This window comes from Mesoplodon mirus (assembly GCF_964341445.2).
Source record: "Mesoplodon mirus genome assembly, chromosome: 9".
Lineage (NCBI taxonomy): Eukaryota > Metazoa > Chordata > Mammalia > Artiodactyla > Ziphiidae > Mesoplodon > Mesoplodon mirus.
Window position 1 is genome coordinate 77,444,186 of NC_138985.1, and position 23,849 is coordinate 77,468,034.

At 34.3% G+C, this 23,849-nt stretch overlaps 2 protein-coding genes across 2 annotated transcripts in view; one reads left to right on the forward strand and one right to left on the reverse strand.

The window, feature by feature from the left end:
- Positions 1–7,631, forward strand: part of LRRN3 (leucine rich repeat neuronal 3) — a 38,103-nt gene extending 30,472 nt beyond the window's left edge. The window contains exon 2 of the mRNA XM_082631604.1: positions 4,650–7,631. Within this exon, the coding sequence (XP_082487730.1) occupies positions 5,009–7,135 (2,127 nt within the window). The 5' untranslated portion in view covers positions 4,650–5,008 and the 3' untranslated portion in view covers positions 7,136–7,631. The remainder of the gene's footprint in view (positions 1–4,649) is intronic.
- Positions 1–23,849, reverse strand: part of IMMP2L (inner mitochondrial membrane peptidase subunit 2) — an 889,815-nt gene that overhangs the window by 451,607 nt on the left and 414,359 nt on the right. The window lies entirely within an intron of this gene.

A 23,849-nucleotide genomic window follows, 5' to 3' on the forward strand; every position in this document is an offset into this window, starting at 1 on the left:
GCTTAGTGACTTCGCATCATGTGGGATCTTCCCAAACCAGGGCTCGAACCTGTGTCCCCTGCATTGGCAGGCGGATTCTTAACCACTGAGCCACCAGGGAAGTCCCCTATATCTACTCTCTAACCACCAAACAATAAGAAAAATATTCTGTAAAAATCTGGGAGCATATCTTTTTCTCTTTATTTTTTTTCTATGTTGTTAATTTTAAGTTACTTAAGAAGGGAAACAGTCATTTTAATCATTATTCCATATTCTATCATCCAACATGAATTATAGAAAGACACAATTGTGAGTTAGCATGCAGCAAACATTTGTTTAATGACCTATATACTGGCCTAGGTACTAATCAACCGATCAAATGTACTAATATAATCAAAAGTAAGCTGAACACAGTTCCTAATAATAATAATCTCATAATCTAGTAAGAAAATAATAATCTAATAATCTTATATCTAGTAAGGAAATAGTCTAATAATCTAATGTCTAGTAATAATCTACTGTCTAATAATTTTATGGCCAGTAAGGGAAAAAAGAAGTGTAAACAAATGATTATCATGACACAGATGAGAGGTGACCAAGAATGAATCCAGGAAGTTTCCCAGCATAGATGTTTGGGGGTTGAGGTCATGCTAAGGGCCATGAGACTCAAGAGGTCCAGTTTCTGGCGACGATATACTCTTTACTAAAGCAGGTATGTCAGGCTATCATTTCTGATGATGATGATAATTAAGAAGTCTAACCTAACTTCCCTGAACCTGACTCTATAATTACAAACAAATTGCAGATTCATAATTTGTATTTCCAAGTAGATTTTTTAAACGGAGCAAAAGCACTGACCAGCAGATTCAAGTATTTGTACTCTCTTGACAGTCATATTTCTCATTGTAATGTATTGGCATTTGGGTTTTGTCCCTTGTGAGTTTGGTTAGTGTGAATCACACCCTAGTGACTATTAGTAGGTTGATAAAATTAATTTTCTAAATTTGAAAAGCTGAAGTCAAAGGCAATGCCAGCCCTTCCTAAGAAAAACATCACTACATTACCTTCTGTTAAAATAATTTCATAGCATCTCTATATATGTATGCAAGCCTAAGGATAAAACCTGGGTTCTAATCCCACCTCATCAATTATTAGCTGTGTGATTTCAGGCAGATAGGTGTCAATACCCTTACAAATAAATAAATAGTGGTTAAAATCCCTCTCCAATCTGTTTCAAGGCCACTATTAACATAAAATAATGAATAACAAAGGGCTTGGAAAACCACAAAGCTCTAAGATATAAGATATTATTACTGCCTTACTATCCTGCAAACAATCCATGCCAAATAATCCAATAGTGAAAGTATCATAATAATTTTCAAATACATGAGAAAAAAATCAATATTACAATAAAGGCAAAATTTACATATCCTCTGTTGTACTTCCCATACTGACAATTTCTTCCTACAGACCTGGAGAAATAAAATTTGAATTTGTTCACCACTTTAAGAACTCTCCTTATTTTCAAAAGCTTGCAGAATAAATATAGTTCAGATAGGGTTGTTTCTGGCATATGGCTATGCCAAAATGATGAAACGAGGTCAGAATAGAGTTTCTAATTTAAGAAAATACAAAAATTTTAAAACAAAAAGTGGTATTATTAGGTTAACATCCCCCCAGAAAGAATGTTTCACCTTGAACATTTCTAATCTTCTAGTTAACATAAAGGAGAATATATAGGAGTCTTTTTGCTCTGCCAGAGAAAGTGGATATAACTGGTTATTTGGCAGAAGTTATGATTGCTCAGTTCTCAACTGAGTGATTTATGGCAACATGCAGAAATTTATACTTTGTACCTAGGTTTTTCTCTTCATTTTGAGAATAAAGAGGCAATAGACTTCTATTTTAAGTTTTATCCAGATGCCTCTCCTATGTGCTCCCATTTCATCTCTGACACTGAATTGTAACCATCTGTTTACCTGTGTCTCCCCAGAAAGACTGAAAACTTATGAAGGGAAGAGACCATATTTAAGTCATCTTTTTATCCTCCAACTATTAACCCAATAACTGGCACAAAAAAGGTGTTCATTAAATGTTGACTGGATAAATTGAGGAATAAACTAAGATATAATATTAGATTGACTTTAAAGTCTAGTTCCTTTGTATTACACTCAAATTTAATCTTTGGATTTTAGTAATAAAGGTAACACACATTCTGTGTAACTAATAGATTTACCCAAGTTAAACCAGTTGAATACTAAAATTAGGAAATCAAACAAACCGAACTGCTTAAATTGTATGTAGCAAACATGAATATGTACATTTATTAAGTAATATAACTCATTTATCAGTTCACTGAAAACATTTCTTGAGCATCTACTATGTTCTAATTACCATGCCCAGGAGCTGGCAGGCCTCCTCAGGCTCTCAAGGAAGTGAGTGTCTGGTGGAGCAGAGAACCAACTAAATATTCTGACAGAGGTGTGTGCTGGGGCCACTGAACGACCTCAGAGGGCAGCTAAAGTGCAACTGGGGGGAGGGGTTATATGGAAGGATTCACAAAGAGGTGATGCTTGAACTGAGGGTTGATAAAACAGCAATAATTAATGTAAAACAAAGAAACAGGCAATCCAGGCAGAGAGAAAAGGGTGAGGCACCCACAGTTCTACTGGCAGAGAGAAGGCTGCATGCAGAATGGCAGAAAATGACAAGAAACACAGAGAAAAAGAGGAGGGACCCCAGATCGTGGAGGGTTAAGGATTTATAAAACATCTTCAGGGAAGAAGCAGTTATATTAAATTCTTTCCTCAAGGGGCTTAGAGCTTACTTAAAACAGATTAAGAGTAATAGGTGAACAGTATTTAAGAAAGGAATTTTGATCAGCGAATAGGTGAAGTAACAAAACAAAACAAACAAAAAAAGCAAAGACACTTAATTCAAGATAACTTAGGAGTTATCTGAACTTCATGATCCAGTTTTATCACATCTCTTAAAGGATAAGAGGAGAATTAGGTGTGACTTTGAACTATAAATATTCCAACAATTTTGAAAACCAAAGAATGTTTTAAATTAAAAAGAAAGTGTTTTATCTCTCTGTAGAGACCATATCTCCAAATACATTGATCTCTGTCACTGAAGTACCTACCTTAGAGTCACTCAACAATGCCATTATGAATTTCAATATTGGGCAGAGATGAAAGAAAAGAACAGTATTCACAGACTGATTATTCAGCAGACCATTACTGCTGGTAGGCAAGAAGTCTCAGAATGAACAGTCCAGCCGTGCTCCAGCTGTCCTGCACACCTGCGGGGAGAGCTCACCGGCAGTCCAACGGATGGAGTGTACATGTAAAAGTAATGTGGTATTTTACAATACAGCACATATCAAAATTGCAACTTGGTTTCAGATTGCTTATTGTTATGATAAAGACGTCAGTAACCATTTAAAAGAAGGTACATCTAAGTGTCTGTATTAGCGATGTAATCAGTTACTTTTTCATTGTTAGTAACTAATGGAATGTAAGTTATTTTCAGGGAAAAATAAAACAGTCTAACATTAATCTGAATTTCAGTTAAGTATGACAATATACAGGTACATCTACAGCAAGTTAGACTACCTTTTCCAAATGCTGCAAAATTCAAGTCACTTTATACAAAGGAGACTATGGAGATAAATATGAATTAAAATGAAAAATTCAGCAAAATTCCATAATTTCTAGTTCATTTTATAATTTTGTTTCTAAATGTCATCTCCTGGGAACCTGAGGAACCACAGCCTAACTCATTTGATTGTAACTGAACAGTATTATTTATTTATAAACTTTTAATTTTGCCTCTCTAAGAGAAAATAAAAAAGCCATCACTGAAAGGTTTTCTTTTTTTTCCCCTATAACTAATTGTCAAAGAGAACGACAAATAATAAATAAAATTACAGGCTATAAACAAGCAACTATTTGAAAACAAAGAAAAATTCTGGCAGCACAATTTTTACATTTAATGCAACTTCAGTCTTCTAAAGATCCACTTTCGCAGCGATAAAAAAGAATGAAATAATGCCATTTGCAGCAATATGGATGGACCTAGAGATTGTCATACTGAGTAAAGTAAGTGAGACAGAGAAAGACAAGTATATTGCTTATATGTGGATCTAAAAAAATGGTGCAAATGAACTTATTTACAAAACAGAAATAGAGTCACAGATGTAGAAAACAAACTTATGGTTACCAGAGGGGAAAGGAGGGGAGGGATAAGTTGGGAGACTGGGATTGACATATACTATATATAAAATAGATAACTAATAAAGACCTACTATATAAAACAGGCTAGTCTACTCAATACTCTGTAATGGCCTATATGGGAAAAGAATCTAAAAAAGAGTGTATATATGTATATGTATAACTGATTCACTTTGATGTACACACCTGAAACTAATACAACATTGTAAATCAACTATACTCCAAAAAAAAAAAAAATCCAGCCTATCCAATGTCTGGGCCAATAACTATTAAGGACAGTCATAACAAGGATAAAGTCATCAAAACATACTGAATTAACTGTAAACTAAGAATATTATATATAAGATAATCAAAATTAGTTAATGGATATTGTGGGTTTTTCCCTTTGGACTAATTATTTTTCTCTTTTTTCTTTTATATTTTATTTTATTATAGTTAGCATCATGCTGCTATTCCTGCAAGTACTGAACAAGCATGGGATGTGAATATTACACCGTTAAATAAATGAATTGCTTAATTTCCTGTGACCATCTATACATACTCCATCTTCAAAAAGTATATCAATATTCTATCATAAAGGAGATAGGAACCTTTTCTTCAACATGCATGACATTTCTGGACAATGCAATTGTGGCACTGGCACTTATCTCCATGAAGAAAATCTTTGCAGTTCTATGGCATTCATCATTTGACAAAAGCAACTATTTTCCTTATCTATCAGCTCTTACTGATCTTACTAGCAGTGACCGTGGAATCCTTAAGGACCCATTAAATCTCTGAAGAAGAAAGCTAAGATGAAGGACCTGCCACTCCAAATTCATGTGCTACTTGGCCTAGCTATCACTACACTAGTACAAGCTGTAGATAAAAAAGCAGATTGCCCACAATTATGTACATGTGAAATCCGGCCCTGGTTTACACCTAGATCCATTTATATGGAAGCATCTACAGTGGATTGTAATGATTTAGGTCTTTCAAATTTCCCAGCCAGATTGCCTGCTGACACACAGATTCTGCTCCTACAGACTAACAATATTGCCAAAATTGAATACTCCATAGACTTTCCAGTAAATCTTACTGGCCTGGACTTATCTCAAAACAATTTATCTTCAGTTACCAATATTAATGTAAAAAAGATGCCTCAGCTTCTTTCTGTGTACCTGGAGGAAAACAAACTTACAGAGCTGCCTGAAAAATGTCTGTCTGGACTTAGTAACTTACAAGAACTCTATATTAATCACAACTTGCTTTCTACAATTTCACCCAGAGCCTTTATTGGCCTACATAATCTTCTTCGACTTCATCTCAATTCAAATAGATTGCAGATGATCAACAGTAAGTGGTTTGAGGCTCTTCCCAATCTGGAGATTCTGATGATTGGGGAAAATCCAATCATCAGAATCAAAGACATGAACTTTAAGCCTCTTATCAATCTTCGAAGCCTGGTTATAGCTGGTATAAACCTCACGGAAATACCAGATAATGCCTTAGCTGGACTTGAAAACTTAGAAAGCATCTCTTTTTATGACAACAGGCTTATTAAAGTGCCCCATGTTGCTCTTCAAAAAGTGGTAAACCTCAAATTTTTGGATCTAAATAAAAATCCCATTAATAGAATACGGAGGGGTGATTTTAGCAATATGCTACATTTAAAAGAATTGGGGATAAACAATATGCCTGAGCTGATTTCCATCGACAGTCTTGCTGTGGATAATTTGCCAGATTTAAGAAAAATAGAAGCTACTAACAACCCCAGGTTGTCTTACATTCACCCAAATGCATTTTTCAGACTACCCAAGCTGGAATCACTCATGCTTAACAGCAATGCCCTTAGTGCCCTGTACCGCAGTACCATTGAGTCTCTGCCAAACCTCAAGGAAATCAGCATACACAGCAATCCCATCAGGTGTGATTGTGTCATCCGTTGGATTAATATGAACAAAACCAACATTCGATTTATGGAGCCAGATTCACTGTTTTGCGTGGACCCACCTGAATTCCAAGGCCAGAATGTTCGGCAGGTGCATTTCAGGGAAATGATGGAAATTTGTCTCCCTCTTATAGCTCCCGAGAGTTTTCCTTCTAATCTGGATTTAGAAACTGGGAGCTATGTTTCCTTACACTGCAGAGCTACTGCAGAGCCACAGCCTGAAATCTCCTGGATCATACCTTCTGGTAAAAAACTCTTGCCTAATACTCTGACAGACAAGTTCTATGTCCACTCTGAAGGCACACTAGATATAAGTGGCATCACCCCAACAGAAGGGGGTTTATATACCTGTATAGCAACTAACCTGGTTGGTGCTGACTTGAAGTCTATTATGATCAAAGTGGATGGCTCTTTTCCCCAGGATAACAATGGATCCTTGAATATTAAAATAAAAGATGTTCAGGCCAACTCAGTTCTGGTGTCTTGGAAAGCAAGTTCTAAAATTCTTAAATCCAGTGTTAAGTGGACAGCCTTTGTCAAGACTCAAAATTCCCATGCTGCCCAAAGTGCTCGAATACCATCTGATGTCAAGGTATATAATCTTACTCATCTGAACCCATCAACTGAGTATAAGATTTGTATTGATATCCCCACCATCTATCAAAAAAGCAGAAAACAATGTGTAAACGTCACCACAAAAGGTTTGCACCCTGATCCAAAAGAGTATGATAAGAGTAACACCACAACATTTATGGTCTACCTTGGAGGTTTTCTGGGGATTATTGGTATGATATGTCTTTTCAGCTGCCTCTCTCAAGAAATGAACTGTGATGGTGGACATAACTATGTGAGAAATTACTTACAGAAACCAACCTTTGCATTCAGTGAGCTTTATCCTCCTCTGATCAACCTCTGGGAAGCAGGCAAAGAAAAAGGTACAGCATTGGAAGTAAAAGCAACTGTTATAGGTGTGCCAACAAACATGTCCTAAAAACAACTAACTAAATCTACTTCAAAGAAAACTCAAAACTGTGGTTGTACTTTAAAAAAAAAAAGGCAGAGAAATATTACTTTGTAGAAGGAAGTTTAAGCTTCACCAATGCTGCTCCTGACCAATGGACATATGTACAAGTTCAGCATTTTAATTAACTGGCTTCGAAGGGTACTGTGGCAACCAAATAAAACAATTCCATTTTCTAGAACTTTCATGTAACTTTTATGTCTGGACTACAGTTAAAGTGGACAAAAACATTTCTGTATTTTTTTTAAATATATAAGAGTAGCTGAACTGAGCAATACCTCCTCCTGTGTTGTATTACACATGTTAGCCACGAGTTTTTGCATTGACCAGATAAACTTGAATTGACACGTGGTGTAATAAAATGGACAAATTCTGTAGAGTAGACACAGTGAATATGTGGACCTCTTTTATAAGGAAAAATACATTTTGGATTAAAATCAATTGTTTTTGTCTTGTTTTTGTTTCTAAATAAAGAATAATTTCTGGGAAATATCATTTGACCAGATATCATTTAAATGACAATGTTTTCAAAAAGTGTTTTTCTATAATGAAATTTGGAATGCTAAGAGTAAGACACTTTTACTGGGTGATGTAACTACATTTTTATAATGCACAAAAATGGATTTTAGAAGGCACTTTATCAATATTGAAAGGCAATAATAACATTGTACTTAACACTTTATTGACAGAAACAAATCCTCTTGGAAATTATGTATTCACTTATAGATTTTCTTTTCTTAACAAGCAGCTTTTGGAGTGGATTTAATTATTAAGTTCATATAATGTAAACCCAATATCTAAGGAAATGAAAGTCTTATTTTAATAATTGGTAGTGGCTCAACATTAGGCTGCTTGTTTTGCAGAAAATATCGCCAAATTTCCGTAGGACTTATGATCTAGGTGTAATTTTCAAATCTTGCTGTGATTGTAAACACTTAATGAGCTTCACTGCAATAACAAGCAAATAATCTAATAATCTTCTATGTTGCAAATACAGCAAGGAAACATGTTCTACATGACCCCCAAAGAAGGAGGTTTATATACTTGTATAGCAACTAACCTAGTTGGTACTGACTTAAAGACAGTTATGATCAAAGTGGATGGTTCTTTTCCCCAGGATAACAATGGATTTTAGAATTTTAGTAAACTAGAATTTTTAAATTTTATTTTAAGATATACTGAATTCATAGTGGAAGAAGCTCCAGAGTTCAATAGAAATTTAAGAGGACAGTTTTGCTCATGAAAAGCTTCTGAGACTTAGAGTAAAAGAAAAAAATTAAGTGCAGTTTTCCATGACTGTAAGGCACCTAAATAACACAGCTTAGAAAAATTGAGAATCACTGAATTGAAGTGCTAATAACATTACTAATTATTTTAGAGTCTTATACAGAAAATACAAGAATTTTACCTGGAAAAAACAACCAAGATTTTTAGGGCTTTAGTCATATTTACAAACAAAAACCCATAGTCCTACAAAACCAATGTATTTGTGTACAAAGAAAACATCTTGAAACACTAAAAAAAAATTTACAGAAGGTAATAAGCCTTACTTTTTATAGGCAAATTGCTTATCTCTACAAAGCTACAAGTCTTCCATGTTAACTGCTACTTAATCTGTTCATAATCTAGTGTTTAAGTTCTCTTACCATAGCTTTCTGCATATCATCAACATGTCACTGGCCTGTAAACATTTCTACCACTGAAATCATATCAGTTTATTTGTTAATACTAGACATTTGCTTTTGTGATAGCACTAACAGTTTCTAATTAAGTATTAGCTGTTTTTGACAATGTTGGAAAGTAATTGTTATGAACTCTTTAAAACGAAAGGACAACTGTGTTAATTTTAACACAACCAAAATATGAAACTTGTTAATTAAATGTGTTTCCCAAACACAAACTTTACAACCTGATGAATCACTATCACAGAGAGGCTGACATTAGAATTTATCAGTAAGACATGCTCATACATCCTAAGAGGTTTCAGCACCACGGACAGAGCTTTTTAAAAGAGCCAGGCTATTTATCAAAAATATAGGAGCTGAAACATGACCTATTAGGATGCAGGTATTGTATAGGTCAGGAAGAACTTGCTCAGATTTCTTGTATGTTTCTATCTTCATGAAGAACTATATCAAACATATGGTAAAGCTGAGAATCCACTTCAAGCTACATTTTTCTTAGAGAAATTGCAGTAAATAAGTACTTGGAATAGATACCTAACAGTGAGCACTAAAATGAAGTATTTTTGTTACAGCGGAATAAATAGAGATACTTAAAGCAAATCATGATCCTATTTACTTGCTCAAATTTTAATCTAAATTGCCAGTGAGAAAAAGAAAAAAAAGACATTTGTTTCAACAACAGAATGTCATTTCATACTCCCTATATTACCTCCTAAACCTCACATAAAATTAACTAAGCACTGGTTAAAGTACTCAAAGCATGTAACTTACAATTTGGTGATACCAAATGGATACAAAGGCAAACTTTGCCTATAATAAATAAAATTCTAAAGTTTATATCTCTATGAATGCCACATGTTCCCCTCACATTGCATGAAGGAAAACATTTTTTTAGAAAAAAATAATTTTACAAGAATTATATGTTATAATTTACACTACAAAATAAATCCAAATTTTCTATAAATAAGCATGTCTAGTTGAATACAAAAATGTATACAATGTGAAGCAAAATGTGCAACTGTCAGCAAAGCCAAGTAACAATATGCTGCCAGTCATATGTAACCATTTTACTTAGAAAGAAATGACATAGATGTATGGTACATATGTCAGTCCATTGACACTTACTGCAGTTCTTAAATTTATTCTAATTAGGTAAAAATTTCTTAAGCAACACTATATAACATCAAGCATAATTTTAACATTATAATTCCTTAGTCTATTCATTTAACTATATTTTCTTTTGTTTATATTCAATATATATGTATTGTATGGCTATTAGTCACTGGGAAAATAGAAGTGAACAGGACAAATTCCCCACCATTAAGGGGCTTATATTCAACTGGTTTGCATTCTGGTTATGTATCACTGATTTCACAAATATGTGTTAACTATGTTACCTAGTGGAGACCCAGCTTCAATCTATAGTTTCACAGAATGGTAATGTTCAGAAAATCAGATTTTTTTTCTTTGGTCTAAAATATTTTATTTATCACAACATGTTGATATAGGAACTTAATTTAAATTTATTATTGATTTTATTCATAGATAGATAGATAGATAGATACTAGCCTAACACCATCCTCAGACTGGTTAAATAAACAGGCATGTCTACTTACCAAAAATTATTTCTAGGCACAAAACATGGATAACTATTATGTTTCCCCTATTTTCAACATAGAATGATCACCCAAGAAATATAAGTTAAATTCAAGAAGGTAATCTAGCACTGCTAAAATGTTTATGTATTTTATGAGGAAGACCAACTTACTCTATCCACTCTTATAAAATCTTCCAACAACTATGAAGAAAAACTCCACAGATTAGCCTTTTACATGAAAAATTAGAAGTGATAGGTCAGTAACCAATAAAGCAAACAAAACAACTAAAAGTTTGAGCATATATTTGCTAAAGAAAGAGAAAATTCCAATAAAATGTTCTCACAGCTGTCATAAACAGCAAGAAAAAATTCTCATTGTATATATAAACATAAAGTAACATCTTTAGCTTCATCACAATGCTGACTTTCTAGGAGACAGGGAATTATAAATAGTAATTATATTGTGGCTACATTTTCTTTGATTCAATGTCTGTCTCTCTTGTCTCTCTTTCTCTACCTTTCCAAAACAAATGATAACAAATAAGTAAAAGATTTTTCAAAGAATATGGTTGTTATAGGTATGTTTAGTATACCAAGCATCCTAAATGGTCATTTGGGGATAAATCTAAACAGAAAGACTAAAATGATCTTCTCTTTCAAATGGTAGTATCTGCACCCTGAGTTCTATAGCCCCCACCTTTATAATATCATTTTACCCTGACTAATGCATTGTTAACTAGGCTGTGCTTGGGAGCATGGCAGTATTGTACTGGAATGAAAAAGCCATGCCTGTCATGGAGTTCTGGAAAGTGAAAGAAACTGACTCCAGTTTCAACACAATAGTGGCTACTTTCGTGTGTTAATTTGAAAAGTGAGGACTTTATTGTTAGGGGTGACCACCAATTTGGTTTATATTATTTCTCTGAAGCAAGGGAAAAATAAAAACACTGTTTGTACACAGGAATAAAATGGCAAAATCTGAGTTAATTGTAATAGCCACATATATCCAATTCCAAGTAAAATTATTAAAATACAAGCTTTAAAGAAGAATATTCTAGTAAAATATAGATTTTTTCCAAAATCTGGCCTAAACATTCCATTAATGATATAACAAAGGTGCTTGTGAATTGACTAGTAAGCGTTCAGTATTCTCAAGTGAGAAAATACATGAAATAGAACACAATTCCTTTTTATTCCTACTGAAAATAGACAAGCCCATAGAGATTTGAACCTACCTATTCTAGTTCACTTTACATATATATCAGAGGGCTCTTAGCTTACCTTTGAATAAAGCCATATAGTCAATACCAAATAAGGGGTCATGTATATAACAGATACATCGATACAGTTTTCTCTTAAAAGCAAAGTGAGGTATTTAAATAAGTAATAAATTCAGAGCAAATTTATCACATATGATTTCAAAATTATTGTAGTGTGGTCCAGAGTAAGAAAGCATAGCAAAAAGAATTGTGGTTAACCTTGGCAAGTCTTTCAGAAGAGTGAACTACAATGGCATTTGAAGACCTCACAGTGCTTTGTGTCTTTATCTTTTCTAACTCTAATACATCTTCAAGAAACTAATACCATTATGTGACCATTGTAAGGAAAATCCAGCTTCTCATTAAAATATATGGTTTGGTGTCAAGTCATTGATTCAAAATCCAATTGTGATATCCATTTATAATGTTTATCAGCCTCTGCAACAAACAATGGAGTAAACTTAGGACATAAATTGACCCTCCTAATCCTAGCACTGAAAGAATCAGAGTGTAATAAAATAACTTCCCTGTCAGTTGAGGTACCAGATTCAAGGTTGGTAAAGACAAACAGTTCTTAAACCATCAGAGGTGTTATCACTACAGGAATATGATCAAACACACTGAAAGAGTTCTTCAAAAGAATACTATATAAAATTGAAATTCACTATCAAAACTGGGATTAAAGACAGATACCTCTGGTAAACATCTCTTTAATAATGATTGCAGAGAGGAGTCATGTAGTCAATAAAGAACAAAAAAATCATGTCCCCAAAATAACTTTAAGGCTTCTGGGATTCCCACCCCTGTTTCCTAGTCAATCAACAAACCAACATTCCAATATATGATTTTTACATTAAATTGTTTATTTTATTAGAATTTAAAAACACATTTATGTACAAAATGCATGAATTTATATAACTATGTGATTCTAACTACCCAATTCAAACCCTTGAGTGTAAAAATAAGAATCCTTCAATAGAGAAAAGGTATAATAAAAAAACATTTATTTCTTTTTTCTGTCAAAATCCGTATCTATATATACTCATATAGATTTAATAGACTGCATTGAAAAAATGAGCTACATCAAAAACAACCGTGTTAGATAAGGGGAGTTAGGTTCTTCCATCCAATGGGTTACGTGCATCTCAGTCCAGGCTCAGGCCTGAAGTCATAATATGATGCTTGAGAGATTTTCTTGGCACATATAATGTATAGCAATTAATAAATATATTATCAACATTATTATATTTGAATAAATATACATTCATATTTCCTTGAGTAACAAGATAAAAACTAGAAAGAAAGGAAACAAACACTTACTGAATGCTGAATATGTGCCAGACTAAAAATTTGCTATGGTTGTAAGAAATCCACTACAGATCTAAAGGAGAAGGGGTGTGGGAAAAATGAATATTTACCATCTTACTATGTGTTAGGCATACTGAGGAATGTGCTTGCTCACCCTCCTGGTCTCTGTTTCTCTATATGCACGTCTCTCTCTCACATGCGTGTGACACACTCACACACTTATATTAATTCAATTTTCATGAAATCCTTGTGGGTTCAGTGTTAACACTCTCATTTTATACATCAGTCTCAGAGAAGTAATTTTCTTTCCCAAGATAATAATATCATAGAACAGAAAAACCAAAAGGTACAACATCATGAAAAATAATAATACCCAGGTACTTTTCTGGCATGCCATACAAAAAATAACTAATAGGTGGTATTTTAAGGAGGGAACACTCCATCAATAATATACCAGATTCATTAATTGTGCTATTGTCTTCTAACTATCTCCATCAACATGTTCACTTATAATATTCCTATGTCGGTTCTGCATGAGGGATTGGGGTAAAGGGCTCCAGTTTGCCAACTTTCAGTTATTACTTGCCAAAGGCACAACTGTGAGCACTGGTTTAGCAAACAAACAAACAAACAAACAAAAAAATACACACACACAAAACAAAACAACCTCCAAAAACCTGCATATATTATAAACTGAACTTTTAAAATAAGCATATTCACTAAGTACTCACTGGCTGCAAGGTACTTCTAGAAACTTATAAAAGAGTCTTCTGTAATTATTTCCAAGCATCCATTTCACAGTCCCCATGCATAATGCTCTCCTGTTTTTCTATCCCATTACAGAAAAGTAAAGGATAGTCAATTACCTGTTTTACTTGTTTTCTGACTCTAGCTTATATTTGTCATACATGATAATTCTGACCTTAGAAGGAGGTGCATAAAGAGTAAGGACTGAGGGGAAAATTTTTTCCCTTCAACTTTCTGCCAGCATCCCCATCCTTGCATGTATTGGTGCCATAAAAACTAACAGCTTAGAGGGTCATAAGTCAGTGCACTCTGACACAGTTCAGTGTGTTGGACGACTTGTAGTCTATTACAAATGGGTTCTGAAAAGTTCCAAGTTATGAATTGGAGTTTATGAATTGATTCTGAGGAGTTCTAATAAATGAATTTGTTCTAGAAGAACAAAACTAATTAATATAGGATAGATAACATGGATTATTTGTTCATAAATGGGGCAGCAAAAAATATTAAATAAAAACTTGACACCATCGAACTTATCCCTGAGATTAAAACCTCCAATGCCCATATAGGAAGTTGATTGTCTCTATGTCCCCGTAGAAGAAACAAGGTGGTTCATTAAAACAAGCAAACATTTCCACAGACTAGTAAGCTTCTATGAAATTAAATTGGCATGCAGATTTTATGTGTAGAGAAGTATCTCAGTATTTAATGAGTACTAATTTTTGCTTGTTAATATTTCATAGTCACTATGCTGAATCCTGTTCTCATTCAGAAGATACCACCCCATCTTGATTTTTTTTTAATGAATCATTGATATGGCAGAACTCCTTTGCTACTATTATTTGGAAAATAATAGTAGTAAACTTCCTAAACAGAGAAGCAAGGAGTGGCCCATGTTTTCATTCATACATGATTTTTTCCCATGCGCTCTTCATTTATTGAGGATCTACTATGTGACAGACATGGTATTAGCTGCTAGAGATGCAACACTGACTGTGATAGACAAATTCCCTGACACCATAAAGCTTAGTCTACAGGTAGATACCAACAAATGAATCTGGTAATTGCAATATAAGTTAATAGAAATATGATAGGAATGAGGATAGCTTACCCATATGCTGGGGTACAGGTTATTATAAAGGATCCCAGAAAGGGTTCTAACAACTAAGACTGCCTTTACACAATCTCCCAATTAAAAAGCTGAGAAATGTTGGGAGCAGGCTAGGGATAGTGTGAAGATGACAACAAGCTGAAGAATTTGAATAGCAACAGCATGCTGAGTAACTGGGAGAAAGTTCTGAAGAAGGAAAAAGCCAGAGCTGGCTTCAAAAGATAAATGAAGATATGGGTAAAAAAATCAAACTTTACTTGGTGCTAAACATGGTGGAAACTAATGTCCCAGGGAAAATGACTAGACCAAATTCAAAACACCAGGACTAATTTATAAGGCTACAAATATTAGTTTTCCATATTTCACGCCTGTCTCCCTCTATAACTAAGCCCCAGTTTCTCATCCAATCCCTAGTCCTCCATAGTTGGGAATATGAGAAGTGGGAAATAAAAGAGAAAAGGAAATAGATACGGCACACTCTATACACTACTGCTCAGGTCTCCCCTCATCTGAAGCCACATCCCACACACACACAGACTCTCAAGACCCTTAGAAGCATACACTCAGACACAAACTATTCATGTTCAGAGTAAGTATGGTCCATTATATGTAAGATATCCTATTTTCAAATATTAAAAAAATACACCTCCCATGAAGTTAACAGAGGGTCAAAATGTTACTCCAGCTCTCCACTATTTCCCCAAAGAGAAAATAAATGAAAGAGACCTTAGGTATTCTGGCCAGTTTTGTACATTAAAACCCATGTAATGTAAAATTAGGGTCTATGTGTTTGAATTTAAGACCGATCTAGTTCTATTTCCACTGTTAATTGTATTTTTCTTTCAGAAATTTCACACATATGGTACATAGAGTTTAATAAGTATGTAAGTATAAAAACATATTTAGAAACACCAGGAACAAATAGTGTGTCTCATTTCCTTGGATTATGTTTTCTACCATACCAGACATAGTTCTAACTGGATCTCACAGATATCATTTTCCTCAGATAATAGAAAATAAATTGCTCTCTTATGTTTCCAGTTGAGATCCTGAATTCAAAATAACTTAAAATAAGAAAGAGTAGAATAGGTAGAAGTACTCACCCATGAATAGGACACTCACTCCACATTTTTTATGGTTTCTCAAAACTGAGCTCTCTTAAGAAGAAAATTTTATTAAGATTGTCTAACACAAGTCTAATATAGATTACTAAAGAAGTATATTATGTTAATAATTTAAAGTTTAAATTTGAAGATGTACTTAAAAATTAATAGAGGAGATAAGCATTAATAGACATAAACATAATAGACATAATAAACTTAACAGAAAAGATAAGCATTAGCATAAAAATTTGGAAATACTTTTGCTATTAAATTTTCTCAAAAAGGTTTTGGGGAACTGTGATACAAAGACTATTAAATTAGTTACTTTTCAATCCTTCAAAATCTTTTGTTTGAAAGGTCTGTTGGAGGTTTTTACCTGAAACCAAGGGGGAGTGAAAGCACATCCACCTTCTCATGATATTTTAAATGCTGGGGTCTTGGTATGCCCAGAAAGATTCCTACAACACTCTGAAGTGAGCTCCTAATTGTGTAGAGGACTACAATTCACCATGGCAAGTGTGTCTGTTCCATTTCACTCTGGTATGAATAATAGAGAAGACTTTAGACAAAATGATACTAAGTAAATGTAAAAACAGAGTGATTTTTGTTTTACTGATACGAGTAACTCTGCCCCAGCACTAGGCTGTAGTACTCAGGTCAACTGTTTTTCAGTGTGACTACTCACACCAGGTAAGAACATGTATGTGGCTCAGCACAAACTCTCATCTCATTCCGGAAAAAACAAGTCAAGTTTTAGGTTCACTGAAGCCAGAATATATAAAATACTAGAAGGTCTATGAGATCAGTAGTCCTAGATGTCGAACTAAAGTTACAATCTTAAATGTCATAAACCTCTGATTACACATTTGTCAAGTACTTTCTAAGATATAAGACATTTTTACATATGTCTGATATTTGAATATATCCTCCGTAGCTACTCTGCGATTTCAGAAAAATCATGCTAACCTACTTTGATGAATTATTGGTCCTGGCAATGGAAATATCAAATAAAATTATCATCAAATTTGCAAACGCACTGAATCTTTCCCCTGCTCCAAAGTGAGCACTGTCAAACACCTGTGCATGCTTTCACAGGGGTTATCAATAAAGATTTTTGCTATAGTGGGAAAAGCCAACCCTATGATCTTTAAATAACCTGGTTTCAGAAATGAATTTTTATATTAAACCTCTCCTAAAGATCTCCTTGACTTGAAATTCCAAGCTTAAAATAATGATGTCACATTATTCCTTTAAAATATATTATTTTAAAGTACATAATTTTATATTATTTTGCCTTAATATACTTTACTACTAAAGTAACGTGATTATTATACAAAATCAAGAAAATACAGAAAAGAGAACCCCACATTCTTCCTGTCCCCTTCTTACAAAGCCTGTCATTCTGTCTTCCACGAAGTTTATATTATCTGACTCTACTACCTTCACTCTTAGTACAGACTAGAGGTGCCCAGACTGTAAAATTGGCATGAAAGACTTCCAATCTCAGGATGAAAGAAGACTTCATTGCTCACCCCATCATTTCCTCACCCAGCCCCAAAGCTCCCAATGACATGATTGACAGATATTACCATCCTCTAGTATTATACATCAGTCCCTTATGTATCAGCCTATTACATTTTTGCAAAGCTTTAGGAGTAAAAAGATTTTCACTCTCATGTTCAGCTGAGAATTTGCTTCTTTCTATTTTTCACTAGTTTTATTTTAGGGAGCAAAAAAGGAATGAATTTAATGTATGTACTACAGGGCAGCCCTGCAAGTTGATCATGTTATCATGTCCCTATATGTTCTTTTTTTTTAAAATTTATTTATTTTTTATTTTCGGCTGTGTTGGGTCTTCGTTTCTGTGCGAGGGCTTTCTCTAGTTGTGGTAAGCGGGGGCCACTCTTCATCGCAGTGTGCGGGCCTCTCACTATCGTGGCCTCTCTTGTTGTGGAGCACAGGCTCCAGATGCGCAGGCTCAATAGTTGTGGCTCACGGGCCTAGTTGCTCCGCGGGATGTGGGATCCTCCCAGACCAGGGCTCGAACCCATGTCCCCTGCATTGGCAGGCAGATTCTCAACCACTGCGCCACCAGGGAAGCCCTGTTCTTTGCTCCACACTGAAGAAGTCCATGTCCTTAAAGCTATTCAGGTCACTCTTCTCTGAAGATGATCCAAGTCATCAAAGTCTCTCTTAAAATACAGTACCGGAAACAGAATGCCACCCTGTAGGTGTGCTAAGCTCTCTATTTGGTTGGGGAGCAATGCTAACAAAATTCCTGCACTATTTTCAATCGAAAGCAGAGCCAACTCTAAGCAGACAAGGGTCTTCATACTTGACGCCAAATCTTGGGGTTAGCAACATCACCAAGACCAGCATCACCAGCACTTAGTAAATGCTAAGCCCTAGCAGACATATAACCTAATTTAACCCCTATGAGGAAGGTTCTATCAGTAGCCACATTTTATATGACAGGTGAGAAAATTTAGGTTTAGAAAGTTTAAGTGACTTACCAAGATTTTGCTAGTAAGTTTTTATGGGTAAGAGGGTTTTGGTCTCCATGTAAAAGCAAATTGACAGGTTGTTAGTTTGCTAACACCTAATATAAACCTTGGAATTTCTCATATGAACTGATATGACCTCTTAGATAAAAGTCACTCAGCAGGTAGTAGGGGTGGGTATTATGAAAACTTAATTAGCATCAGCAATTATCACAAGAGCAGAAAATTAAGAATCTCTATAGTTAGAAATACTATTTCATTGATAGCATGCTTTTGGAAATAAAGCCTGACACCAACTAAGAACCGGAAAACAGAAACAGAGCAATTACACCTCCATGATGCTATGGTCATTAGAGAAATTGATAGAACTACAAGGCTTTCAGTCATCAAAAGAAAGACAATCTAAAAGGAAAAACTAATGAAAGGTATTCCCATACATCAAGGTTATTCCATTGCTTAACTTACTAACAGTAGTCTAACCCCATCCTGAGTTAACAGGATGCTGAGGAGAAAAGTATAGATGAGAATAACTAAAGCTTGTTTTTGTTTAGCTGTTGGCTTCCAAACTTGTTTTTAACTGTGCTCCACATTAAAGTAAATATAATACATTGTGACACACACATAAACAGAATTTTAAGTTTCACAAAAAGAATTCTAACTGTGCAATTCAAACTCAGTATATTTTCTATTCTATTCTAGTTCTTTTTTTAAAAAAATGCTGATATGATCTATTAATTGATTTTATTAACTACCAATTAGTCATAACCTGCAATTTGAAAAACATTAAACACCTACCAGTACCCATGGTCAGAAATAAACCACTAGTCAAGAAATATCTGTGGAATTGCCATTTAGCTCCTCTTTTTGTAGTTATTAGTTCAAAGCTTAATATTATTTTTTTTTCATTCCAACACAATAAGGGAAAGTAGAAGAGAGGAAAAGATGGCCACAGCAGCTACTGAAGAGGTGCTTTGTGAAGGGGAAGAGGAAGGAAGAGCATGTTACATACATATTGAGGCTTAGAAGAGTAGAATAACTTGCCCAAAGAAGGGCTGGGATTAAAACCCAAATCTACATGATTCCAAAGTTTGTAATTTTTACATAGGTTAGAGAATAGTCCACAGGAATATAGTTAATATTTCTAAAATGCATCTGTCTGATGATACTACACTAAAAACCTCTCAAAGGGTAGAAAAAAAAACTTAAAATAATTAAATCAGGAGATTATCAGATAAACTTTTTATAGATTTCTAAATAAGAACGTATGGTAGAATGGTAGAGCAACTAGGCCCGTGAGCCACAACTATTGAGCCTGTGCGTCTGAATGGTAGATTCCCAGGCTGTCAGCTGGGAATGTTTTCTTGAGTTCCATTTAAGGAAAGGAGGAGTCATTTCCTAGGGCCGCCTTAAGAAAGTACCATACAGCCTTCTCCCCTGTGCCTATACCCAAATCTCCCACTTTCTCTTATAAAGGAACTAGTCATTGGACTAATTTGATTATTCTGCAGAGACCTTATTTCAAAATAAGGTCATATTCACAGGTATTGGGGTTACGACTTGACTATGTCTTTTCTAGGGACACAACTCAACCCACTACAAGCAGATAGAAATGCATAAATCTAGGATGTCAGCTATATAGTTCTCAAAAATTGTAAAGTTACAAAGATACACAGCAGCTCAGTTCAACTTCAAATGGCAACAGGGAATGGATGGAACAGTGTTAAACCTCCTCCATCTCAGTTCTTTGATAGCATTTACAACAGTATAACAAAAAGGCAAACCAAAATAAAGTAAAATTAATTTTCAAGGATTCATTCTGTGTTCAATTTATACTAATTATCATGCTGAAAGAGCCATTTAGATGCCTTATAAAATTTTTTTTTCTGTTTGAAGAAATTTTTTAAATCAGTCTTTATTTAGTTGCTGATGATCCATTTCACCATTCCCTAATCATAGCAAAAAAAGGTGTTAAGCCAGAATTACAGTTTTCCATCATGCAAAACAAAACTTATACAAAACACTGGCATATTCCTTTATAAACTTAGGAAGATCAATTTTTTTCTATTTCACACTTTCAGACCACACTGCTCAAAGTAAGAAAAGGCAAATGTAATCAAACTTGATAAGCCAAGAAGCAGACAAATGACACGAAAAAAAATAATTTGAGGAGTAAAGATATTAAATTACCACCACAATGTTCTGAATAATAAAAGCATGGAGTCAAAAGCAGTTCAGTTTCTTAAGATCAAGAGGCATTTCAACAGCTTTACCAAAGACCAGAAGTCAGTGTTTATTTTTTGTAAGAACTTTAATGTGAATGAATTAAGAAATTATACTTTTTAAAATCTCACTTCGAAATACAGTTGGAATACAGATGGATTCTCTGATACTTCGTGCCCTACATTAACTCGTGGGGCCAGAGGACCAAAGTAAGAGGGAAATAGTGTGCCTCCCTGTTTAGTTGTGGTAGCTACTTTTTATTACATGGGCAATATAATTCATTGTTTCTTATGTAACTGCTAACCTATCTTAAATTTTAATAGCCATCCATAAACAAACAAATGATATCACTTGTTCCAAGTTAGGTGTAACTTACAGATGGAAAACCCTGCAAAATGACTTGCAATAAATTAAAATAATCCTGAAGGAAAAGTGGAACATAGCTAGAAAAAGATTAGAGATAAGAGATAACTTACTTGTAAAACCCTCTAACACAAAAGAGAACTGCCTGCATCTATATTCTAGGAAGGAAAAATCTTGAAAATTAGGATGCATTCAAATGCCACAAATATATCAGAACATACCATACTGCTAAAAATGTTTCAGTTAACATGATTTTAAAAATTTATCTCCATTGAAACCTTTATTTAAAATTGTTTGGCTTTGTGGAAAAAACCAGCAAACAAATGAATATGGTGTCCATTTGATGTCAAGTATTTCATGAACAGAGGGATAAATCTGGAATTTTTATCTTTGCCCTATATACATTGTACATTGAAGAAAATTTTTTGGAACTGAGCTAATAAAAGGCTAAATTAAGACACAATTTTAGTGCTCTGGGAACCTCAGCACTACTACCCAGAGGCAAAAAGCCTAAATGATTCCATGAACAGGTAATAAATGGTAACAATGGCCAGAGACTGGACTAGGTTGATATTTCTTTATTCATTGGTATTTACTATGAAATTAAAATGTTAGAAGCTGCAGGATATACAAGTTTGAACCAGATATGTACTTGCCCTGCAAGAGTCTAGAGGATTATCTATGATGGGAAAAACTACACAGGAGGAAAGAGAGTAAGAAATGCTACAGCAATTAAGTAGCTTCCAGATATATTTTGTGAAAATTCCAGATAATAGTAATTAAACTGGCCCTGATATGCAAGATAACCATCTCCCCTATCTAAAAAGTTGTTTTTGTAACAGAAGACACATAAACTAGTGCCTGTTCTCTTTATAAAAATAGGAATAAATCTTCATTTTCTAAAACAGAAAAAAGTACATTTTCTTCTGAATTAAAAAATCCTATTTTAAGCTAGGAAAAGAGAACACCTATTAAGATATATTTAACCTGCTACAAATGTGGTTCACCTCACAATTCCCCAGCAAAAGGAAAAACTAGGATATTCTTTCTCTGACAAAATTGCCTTATGCTGTTGGCATTGCTACTTCGAAAACTGAAACTCTAATTTTATTTCTACAGCTACCTTCCAGCTTTCTATTGTCTTATCTACTAAACCCCAGTTACCATTACAGTTCAATTTCCCAGTTACCATTACAGTTCAATTTCCTAGTTTGTTATTTTCTCCAAGAAAAATGAACAGGAGCAAAAAAAAAAAAAAAAAGAGCAGAAAAGAAAGGAGGAGAGACAAGAACAGAACACATCAACCCTGAAAAAGTGAGACGCAAGAAACTAAAAAGCAAGGTAAGAAAAAAGGAACAGACAACGGGCAGAGTTGGGGTGAGAGAGGCAGACAGAGAGTCAGGAGGCGTTAAGAGGTCAAAGCCCTCTGTCCACTTGAAGTGTTAGCTTATTTGCCCTCGTTAAATATTGCCTTGTCTCTGTTATCACCCGCTCAATACTGCCCTTTAGAAAATTGGTTGGCAAAGGCAGATATGACACGAAGTGGCAATGACCTGGCTAATATGAACCTTTTGGAAAGGAACACATATTCCTGAGCCCAGGTGAGTCATATTAGATGTTTTCTGCTTGCACATTCAATCTACAGGGTTCTAAAATCTAAACAAAATTCAAAGTCCTAGCTGTGTGCCTTTCAAAAATACTAGACTTCACTTAATATTATAGATTTGCTGTTGAATAAACAAAAGCTTGGAACACAAACGATGAGAAAGCTAAAAAATATAATTGGGCAGGGGTGAAATAAGTTAACAGGGCCAAGGCATTTTGGCCAGATTGCATTTTGCAATTTGGGAAATATCTGAACTCTCACAAATGTCATAGGGTGTGAGAACTGAAAATATTTCCATCTGCCTAAACGAAAGGAACTATTGCTCCTCATTCATATGCTAATGATAATTCCATGCTGTTCTCCAAGTTATTAAGACTATTTGGCTGCTTGAGAAGAAAAATTGTCTATTCTTCCCCTGAAAGGGTAATTTTAAAGCCACTTGGGTAAATGGCTGAGTGACAAAGCAAAGCAAAATTTAATATCACTGAGGGAGCTACTAGAAATTGTCTCTTCTTGTCTACTCTACTTACAACAGAGGAAAATATCTATGACACATAGTATAGAACTTGGATGATAAAATGGTGTAAGAATCATGGAACATTATGCCTTTTTCATTGAAAAATACATGGTTCATTGGTGGCAGAGTAGGACTAGCACACAGATCTTCTGACTGTTAATCCAACAGTCTCTACACTGTGCATCAGTATCCACAAATTCTGGCATATTTGGGACTGAGAGAAAGCAAAAGAGAGAACATTAACTCAACTATTGTTTCTGGTGGTACTACCGCATTCCAAACCTATACCACTAATACTAAATATTAAAGTCTTAGATACAATTTACTGACTAGAAATAATATTTTGAAGAATGAGAATTTAGTTCCCTTATATACTTCCACATTTTCCCTCTCAATCTTTGCTCAAAATATAATTTTACCACAAACTTTTTGTTAAATCAACACTCATATACACATATTATAAACTCTGAGTGCTAAACCACATAGTATACTATGACTATGATTACACTGTTTCCTGTACAGTTTTGGATTCCCTACAGATAATCATTGCCTTTTTTTTTCACTTGCTTAATTTTCAATGTACCTAGAACATTTCATTCTTAAATTCTGTACAGATCTATAAATCTGTTAACATCTCTTGCTTAATATAGTATTCTTCCCATTCTCTTTA